The sequence below is a fragment of the Lepidochelys olivacea genome (genome assembly GCF_965140295.1).
Source record: "Lepidochelys olivacea isolate rLepOli2 genome assembly, chromosome: 14".
NCBI lineage: Eukaryota > Metazoa > Chordata > Testudines > Cheloniidae > Lepidochelys > Lepidochelys olivacea.
In genome coordinates, this window is record NC_140424.1 from 40,370,034 (window position 1) to 40,379,519 (window position 9,486).

At 51.1% G+C, this 9,486-nt stretch overlaps 1 protein-coding gene across 1 annotated transcript; it reads left to right on the forward strand.

Moving 5' to 3' along the window:
• Window positions 1-255: 255 nt before the first annotated feature.
• Window positions 256-8,475, forward strand: LOC311530929 (zinc finger protein RFP-like; the record flags this gene model as incomplete). The annotated part of the gene is made up of 7 exons (XM_084647991.1): window positions 256-683; window positions 2,288-2,383; window positions 2,894-3,124; window positions 3,451-3,473; window positions 4,205-4,320; window positions 6,541-6,600; window positions 7,961-8,475. The coding sequence occupies exons 1-7, from the start codon at window positions 267-269 to the stop codon at window positions 8,473-8,475; spliced, it is 1,458 nt and encodes a 485-aa protein (XP_084504117.1). The 5' UTR covers window positions 256-266.
• Window positions 8,476-9,486: the final 1,011 nt, after the last annotated feature.

Sequence of the window (9,486 nt, forward strand, 5' to 3'; positions counted from 1 at the left end):
TTAACAGTTTTAAAGCTTCAACTTTTTGAATCTCAGTGTCTCGTGTCATTAATTAGTTCTGGCCTGACCAAAATATTGTCTGATCCCCCCAGAATTGATACATTTTTCACCAAAGCCTCCAGGGGTGAAATTGGTTGGGTCCTTCCTGCTCAGCAAACAGCAGGAGTCACTTTCAGGCAAGGAAACACCCAGTTGCTGCTGCAGGTGGGGCATAGTGTGAACTCAGGAAACTGTAACTTACCCTGTCCCACTGCCCAGAGGGAGCCATGGCTGCAGAGAGCCCCGTGGAAAGTCTCCAGGAGGAAGCGACATGTCCCATCTGTCTGGAGTATTTCACAGACCCTGTCACTCTGGAGTGTGGGCACAATTTCTGCCGAGCCTGCATTGCCCAGTGCTGGGAGGGACCCGACACAGCTGCCTCCTGCCCTCAGTGCAGAGAAACTGTGCAACAGAGAAACCTCAGGCCCAACAGGCAGCTGGCAAATGTCGTAGAAATCGCCAAACGGCTGAGTTTCCAGGCAGCAAAGGGAGCAGGAGGGGGTGGGGTGTGTGGGGAACACCAGGAGACTCTGAAACTGTTCTGTGAAGAGGATCAAACCCCCATCTGTGTGGTGTGTGACAGATCCCGGGCTCACCGCGCTCACACGGTGGTTCCCATACAGGAAGCTGCCCAGGAGTACAAGGTAGGGAGTTGCTGTCCAGTCTAATGGGTAATAACTTTGGATGTTAATTACAGGTTAATGGTGTAACCCTGTCATTCAGCTGTGTGTAGCCTTCATTGCATGAAAGCTGATTGGGGGAGTTACAAGCTGTGGCTGGTATTACTGGTTGTATCACAGTGTTTATTGTTATTTGCATCCCCTAGAGACCCCGGATGAGATCTGACCTCGATTGTGGGGCCTTGCACAAAACCCGGTAGGGCCAATCCCTGCCCCGAGCCATTTACAGTCTAAGTGGACAAGACAGACAAAGGGTGGGAGGGGAAACTGAGGCACAGTGAGGGGAAGTGACTTGTCCAAGGTGACTCAGCAGATCAATGGCAGAGCTGGATATAAAAACCTGGTTTTCCAAGGCCCAGTTCAGTGCCCTAACCACTAGCTACTCTTCCCCTTTCAGCAGCACTGAACAGTGATGAAGTCCAGACAGTAGGAGGAAAAGACTCCTTGATACAGGTCTAAGGCCCGGCAGGGAGAGGAGGTTTCCACTGGGATTCTGAACTCCTGTGCTGCTCCTTGAGGGTTAAACTCAGATGCTGCCGGCCTGCACTAGAGCAGATCACTGGGCTGAACACGGTGTGGGACCCCGAGCACCTTCAGTCCACACCCACAAGGGCTCCAGTCAGTGCAAGTCCATGCCACATGCCACTGGGATCAGACTTATCATCAGCAAAACTAACCCCTGGGCCGTGCGGACCAGTGCCACTCTGACCTGTTCTCCTGTGTTCATGGGCAAGGACCAGCCAACGTGGTTCCGTTCGTCCCACCAGGCAGCCCTTTGAAATCTGCCAGAATCCACCGCTTCTGGGTCTTTGCTAGGGACTTTGGGGTAGCTACCCAGAGGCCATTGCCAGGGAAAGGGGCTAGGACAGCACTAGGGCAAACCCCAGCTGTTCCTAACACAAATCAACACATCTAATGGGGTTTTCCCTAGTCCTTAGATCAGTGCTGTCCCACCCCCCGAGGTACAGGGCTGAAAGTCAATATGGCTGCCCCCGATATGACTGCCCCCGGTGGTTTCTGGGATTGGTATCACTGTTTGTTAAATCTTCTCAAAAACAGCTTTATAGATTCACCATCATGGGACACCAGTTTTCCACTGGTTCAACTCAATGGAGAAAGTGGATGTAATAACTTCAAACCATCTGAGTACAAAACCCGCCCAATTTCCATAAATAAGGTTTCATTTCCTTTGTGTCTCTGATGTCCTACCTCTAGAAAGACCCACTGTTGTACACAATATTGTTGTAACTGTGTTGGTCCCGGGCTATGAGACTATAAGGTATATAAGGTAGGTGAAGTAATATCTGCTCATGGCAGCTTCTGTGGTGAACGAGAAGCTTTCAAGCTTACACAGGGCCCTTCTTCAGGCCTGGGAAAGAGTGTGTTCCCCAGAGCTGAGTTGTGTGAAGCTCTTTTACCAACAGGAGCTGGGCCAGCAGAAGATATTGCCTTACCCATCTAGTCAATCCAGGAAGACTGACTGTTGTGTAGAATTTTGGGTGGAAAAACACCTCATCCACCCCCTACAACCCTGAAAATAAACCCACAAAATCATTTCTGTTTGTCAGGAAAAAATACAAGCCCATCTGAAGACTCTGAGGGAAGAGAGAGAAAAGCTGCTGGGATTGAAAGTGACTGGAGAGGAGAGAAGCCGGGAGTATCTGGTCAGTGCCTGTTGTTCTTCGCCTGCTGGGACATTGAGCTGGGAGGGATGTATATTGGTAGATTTCTCTGTGGCCTTGTGTGTGTTTCTCCATGATCATGGGATACTCTCTGTGTGTGTGTGTAGATGTGCGTATCACAAATGTGTGTGTGTGACCCGCAGTACTGCTGTCTGACTTTGGCTTGACCCTTCGCATGGCTGCCTGATTCCGACTCCAGTCCTGATCCCCAGTGTGACTCCAGACACTGATTCTGGCTCAGCCTTTGGCATGACTTCTGAGCTCGATTGTAGCCCCAACCCTTGGTGAGATCCTGACTTTGACTTCAGCTCTGATTTCGGCTGTAGTTCCTGACTTCTGACTGCAGCTCTGAGCACTAGGCCTGTCGGCTCATGGCCTGGTCTCTACACAGATGTGTTAGAGATTGTAAAGAAACTCTCTCTTGTAAGACTATATGAAAGGTCATCAGGCTCCATCCATGTTCCTGACCAGCCCTTTCCTTATTTCCTCTAGAAACAGACAGAAACCGAGAGGCAGAAGATTGTGTCTCAATTTCAGCAACTGCGGCAGCTCCTGGAAGAACAAGAGCGACTCCTGCTGGCCCAGCTGGAAAAGCTGGACAAGGAGATTGTGAAGATACAGAATGAAAATATCACCAAACTCTCAGAGGGGATTTCCCGTCTCAGTGAGCTGATCAGTGAGATAGAGGGGAAGTGTCAGAAGCCAGCAAGTGAATTCCTGCAGGTGAGACTGAGCTAGAAACATCCCAAATCCCAACACAGGGACAGGACAGCTCCTGAAGTACAGGCACCGGGGTCCAGCAGTCAGAGATCTCAGTGTAACTCAATGTGTGCATTGCTGAAATGTGAATGACTATTGTTCTTTGCAGACTCACAGACACATTGATATTAGAGCTGGAAAAGCCCCATTAGCTCAGTGAAACCATGGCCCCGGGGCCAGGGCAGGGCTGATTTTCCCTGCATTTGCAAAATCCCTTTCCTGGAATCCCAAATGTGTGTCAGGTGGTATGAAATTTTTTTTAATCTCTCTCTCCTCTCTCTCCCCTCTAGGATGTCAGAAGCACCTTGAGTAGGTACGTGGCTCTCTCTCACTCCCACACATACTTGGCAATGCTGGGGAAGAGCATGGAGATGATGTTAGCACTGCATCTCCACAGCAACATGTATGGGGATTTTGGATACAAATCTCTCAGATAAACTTAATCCTGAGGTTCTCATCCTGGTACAGAAGACTCTGGAATTCTCTATTCAGTGGGAAAGACTGACCTCAAGTGTTTCCTCGAGATGTCACATCCCTGGGGTAGTGGCTGCCTCAGGATTGTGGGGATTGAATATGGGCCTGTCACTACTGGGGCCCTGGTTACTATTCAGCCCAAGGCAGCAGTGGTCAAGAGTCTTTCCCACCTGAGTCTTTCCCAGCCTAAGGACAGTTTGGAGACCTGTGTGGAATGAGCTGGGGACAGGGGAGTTGGTGTCTCAGTTTAGTTCCTAGTGGACAGATTTCTACAGCACTTTACATAGGAACCTCCTGTCTCTCAGAGCATGGAGGCCAAAGAGTGAATTGGCCATGGAGACTCAATTCCCCTTTTGTTCCCAGAGCTGATCTCACCAGACCAGAGTTGAAGAATATTAAGGAGTCCTGAGAAGGGAAGGTTGTACGGCCATGGGCTGTGTTGCACCTACTCTGAGGCTGGGAGAAGTCGAGGAATTTGAACTCCAGGCATATTAGAGCAGCGACTCACTAGCCAGAACTTATCATGAGTCACACAATGAAATATAATCATGTGAAATTGTTTCTCTCCAGGTGTGAGAAGGGGAAGTTCCAGCAGCCAGAGGAGATTTCTCTGGAACTGGAAGAGCAAATCAGCGATTTCTCCCAGAAAACTATTGTGCTAATGAAGACTCTGAGGAAGTTCAAAGGTACCCAGAAGGGATCTAGGAATGGAAATTGGGAAGAGCCTCTGAGACTGTGGGAAGAGAATGGTGCTGGTCAATTGGTTCACACTTAGATGATGCTTCTATTTAATTTTTGGGTGAGAAGGCCAGACGTTTGGATCCAAGACACACAGGTTGATTAATTCAAACCTTTGTTTGCACCAGAAACATGCTTTTCGATTACAGTTACAAAGTAAGAAATGACTCATCGACTTTAAGGTCAGAAGGGACCATCATGATCCATCTACTCTGACCTCCTGCACATTGCAGGCCACAGAACCTCCCCACCCACTTCTGCAATTTACCCGTAAACTCTGGCTGAATTACTGAAGCCCTCATATAATGATGTAAAGACTTCAAATTACAGAGAATCCACCATTTCTTCTAGTTGAACATCGGTAAATGATACGTGCCCCATACGGCAGAGGAAGGCAAAAATAAACCCCAGAGTCTCTGGCAATTTGATTTGGTGGAAAATTCCTTCCCTATCCCAAATATGGTGGTCAGTTGGACACTGAGCATTTCAGCAAGACCCAAAAGCCAGACACCTGGGAAAGATTTCTCTGTAACTCGGAGCCCTCCCCGACTCATGCCCCATCACCAGCCATTGGGATATTTGCTACTAGCCATCGCATATAGAAAGAAGTGCTGGTCAGTTCCCTTCTCCTGGGGCAAAAGTGGGTCACGGGGGATTTCTCCTAGGAAGCTCTAATTACGTCTTACAATCTCTGGAATATTATACACATCCAAACTGCATATTTACTAGTTCTTTTCCAATCACCTTTGAGTGGTATGAATACAAAGTACCTTATATAGGTCACACACTACACATGCATGAACACATCATTGGCAGGGCTTTTTTTGTTCAAGTTATTTTTGTGTTATTGTTCTTTTCTCTGATTGGTTTATCACCACTGATTATGCACACGCCACTTTCCCCCTTGTCTCCACACAGCGGGTATTGGACTTTGCTAACTTCTCTGTGGCTGGATGCACAGCTCCCCTCAGCCAAGCTCCAGCCCGTCATTGCTACCCCTCCCACAGCTGCACAGACCCCCCCTCCCCCTCAGCCTAGCTTCCCAGGAGCAGCGGGGATGAGGGACTGTGGGATGCCACTTCTGGGAGCCACCAGGGTTGAGTTCCCCCCCGCCCCCACAGAAGAATTTCTTCTACCCTGGCCCCTGCTCACAAGAGATCCACAGCCAGAGCTTTACCCTTTGTCCTGGTCAGGAGACAGAGGACGTTCCCATCAACCCTGGGATCCCTCCTGCCTGGAGAGGGGTGCCCTGGTCACAGTGTGGTGATGGGAAACCCTGCTCCACTGAGAGACCCCCCTCCTCTGCTTCCCACATCCTGTGACATGATGGGGGATCTCCCATGTAAGGGACACAGACAGGGGAGAGACATGGGGTAAGCGGTGTAGAGGTGGGACACACACACACAGAGACACTCATCCTCCCATCAGACATATTATTTAAACGAGAAAAATAAAAGACTAGAGACAACAATGCACTGAAATATGGTTTTAGGAGAAATATTTATTTCAATGCCCCCATCCCACAAAAACAATATTGACTGCGGCAGAGAGGGACATTCAAAAACACTCCCCTGAGTTGAATTTATTACTATTATTATTGTTTATTATTTATTAACGAGCTAGGTTATGTTTTTTTCAGTGTGGAAAATTGTGTGTTATTTTACGGGTTGAATGATGACTGAATGGCATAACCCCCCGCCAATGTCCGCCACTAACTCTGGTAATTTTGTCAAGTGTCCGTCACACAACATGATGCTGCCTGACCCTGGCCAAAGGGACCAAAGTGGGTAAAGTTACTTTTCTGCCAAAGTCTTTGTATGATCTGGATCTAGGTTATGACAAAAGGCTGTGAGTGAATGAGACAAACCAACTGGAGTTGGAAGGGTGGGAGGGGATGAGGAGGGGAAAAGTAAATCTCTCTTTCAGATTGTGTGTCCTGGGATGGTTGTGAGGCTGAAAGGACGTTGGTTCCATTGCTGAGAGATGGCTGAATGAGAAAGGAAACAGAAGGTTTCAGTTAGTTTCTATGAAATGCCTGAGTGTGTCTCTGGGCCTCTCGATCTGTTTCTCTGTCATGATGAAAACTCAGTTCTATGCGTTCAGAGTGGGGACACTGTTATAAATACGAAAGTCTGAAATCTCGTCTCTTTTCTCCTTTCCCCCGCCAGACACTCTGCCGTCTGCACTGGAGACACAAATTGGGGAATCCCTAGGAGCACACAGACAGGGTGAGTTTGCAGCTCGAGACTGTCTTTAAATTAGGAGAAAATTCCAATGAAAACATCTTCCTGAGATTGTAACGAAAGTTACCAACCAAATCACCAGTGGCTGTGGCGCACACAGCCCTAAAAATAACCTACTCACAGTGAGGAGATCCAGGGGCACTGGAACATGGGGGGCCAGGGGGCCAAGCTCACCCTCTTTTTAACATGGGCATAGTTTGGGGGCAGGGGGCCGTGTTGGCCCCCCACACTGCAAGCCTTGGGCAGGCGTGGAGCATCGCAGCGTTGGCTGTGCTTCATGGAGGGGCGGCTGATCAACTGCGCCCTGTGTAGTGCAGCTTCTTCCTGGTGCTTCTCCCTCTCAGTGGCCCCACCCCTGCTCCTCTTCCCCCCGGACCCTCCCCCGCCCTGGGTGGTGCACGCCGGAGAGTGGACATGGGAAGGTGGAGGGTCAGGGGCTCTCCAGAGTGGCCAAGGCTCCAGCCTGGCCAGGGGCAGGGCCTCGGTGAGAAGATGAAGAGTGGGGCTGGGCCAGGGAGAGGGGAGGGCCACAGGTGTTGCGACCTCGTACCCCCCTCCCCAACTTCTGCCAAGGTGCCGGAACACCTGGGGAGATCCCAAGCTGACATCACACAAATAATCCTGACACCAACCCGAGTGCTGAGTTCATGCCCATGCTAATGAACAGAAACACTCTCCCTGAGCAGCACCCGAACAGAGCTCAATGCCCTGAGGACTGACACATCCCTCTGCTTTACCCCGGTGGAGGGAGTCTCCCCATTGATCTTCTCCAACATCCTGCCTTTCCTCTGGGCAGGGCTGGGCTCTCCCATTGGAGCTGCTTCCTGGATTGGGGTGATCCTTTCCCTCTGATGCTGCCAGCTCCTCCCTTCTCTCTGGTTTGGGGATGGAGCTACCCCACCCAATGCCACCTCCTACTCTCTAGTGTTAATCAGCTCTTCCCCAGTGCTGCATCTTCCTCTCTGTTCCCAGCCCTGGGAGTGGAGACTGCATTAGAGGAGGAAGATTTCCTCTGGTCTTCAAACCTGTACCTGCTTCCTCTGCTCCCTCCCCACAAAAACCTTTCTTGGTGTGTCTCTCCTGCTGGGAATGGAGCAGAATCAACAGGGGTAGCTGGGAGCTGATGCTTTCGCACGCAAATGGGAATTAATGAAGTGGGTCTCCTTACAGAGACTTAGGAAGTGCAGTGACATCCCTGCTCAATCTCAGGTGCCCAGAACAGAAGCAGCTCCCTGCGATCCAGGCCTGTCCCAGCCAGAACAGGGCTGCTGGGGAGTGTGAGAAATGGCCCCAGCCTCCCCCAGGGCCAAGCTCTGCCCCTAATGCTCTGATTCTCTCTCCCCAGAGAATGTGACTCTGGATCCAGACACGGCTAATCCCAGCCTTGTCCTGTCTGAGGGTCGGAAAAGTGTGAGATGGGGAGACACGCAGCAGCGACTGCCCAACAACCCTGAGAGATTTGACACTGAGCCCTGGGTGCTGGGCTGTGAGGGATTCACAGCAGGGAGACATTGCTGGGAGGTGGAGATCGGGGGTGGGCGATGCTGGGCTGTGGGGGTGGCCAGAGAGTCTGTGGGGAGGAAGGGATGGATCAGCCATAGCCCAAAGGGGGGGATCTGGGCTGTGGAGCGGTGTGGGGATCAGTTCCGGGCTCTCACCTCCCCTGAGACCCCCCTGCCCCTGAGCCGGGCCCCCAGCAGGATCTGGGTTTGTCTGGACTGTGACCGGGGGCAGGTGACATTTATCGATGCTGCTGACGAGGCCCCGATCTTCACTTTCCCGCCGGGCTCCGTCCCTGGGGAGAGAATCCACCCCTGGCTCCAGGTGTGGGGGGGATCCTGGCTCCGACTGTGCCCCTGAGCCCCACAGCAGAGGGGGGAACCAGAAATCAGCCTCTCTAGCCTCACGGACCCCAGTGTCTATGACCTTGGAGGACTCCCATCTACCCAACCCTTATCTTATGACCTCTGGAAGCTCCTTCCCCTTCCTCTCTGCAGCCCCAGGCACAGGACGGGGAGGGGAAGGAACCCCTGGGGCTGCAGGAGGGGCAGAGGGGCCCTGAGGGGCAGAGGTGGGGGCTGGGCAGGGGGCAAAACTAACAGCCGGGCTGCGGACAGGCAGAGACGGGGGCTGGGCAGGAACCAGCAATAATCAATCAGGGTTTGGGGGGCTGGGGAGAAGCAGCAGCAGGGAGCGGTTTGTGCAGATCTGTGGGATTGGATCTCATGGGGTCTCTCAGCCAGAGCTCCTGCCGCAGGGGCCCAAGTCACTTCAAAACAACTGGTGGAGGGGATGGGTAGGAGGTGCAGATTGATGGAGAAACTATTATATAACCTTAAAAACATCATCATTTGGTCAGTCTCAAGATTTTTTTGAGCTCCTGAGGTTGGCAGCACTGGGGGAGGCAGGGACAGGGCAGATTTAACCAGAGGGAATTAGAAGAAGCAAGAAGGCAAATGTGAATGAAAATAAAACAAGAATAAAGGGAGAGTCCAGGAGAAATGGTGGAAAATATAAATGAGAAGAGTGACAGGAAACTCCCAGGAGAACCAGCCTGGGGGCAGCAAGAGGGGAAGGGATAAAATTGGGGGTGGAGGGGGTGGAATGGATCAGCCATGGGGGCTGATCTGTAACGGGGGGGGGAGGAGAGTTGGAGAAACACAGGAAAATAAACTGGGATCAGAAGTGAGGGTTAGAAAAAGGAAGAGAAAAGGAGAGTATGAAAGGAAAGGGAACAGAGAGATTTATGACATGTTACTGAAAGTGAGACAGTAACTCATTAATTCCCTGTATTAATTCCTGGTCATTGGTGCTATTTTAGTGCCATTAAGAAAGCTGTTCTCAGTAGCTGGGGAACTGCTTGCCATGCTG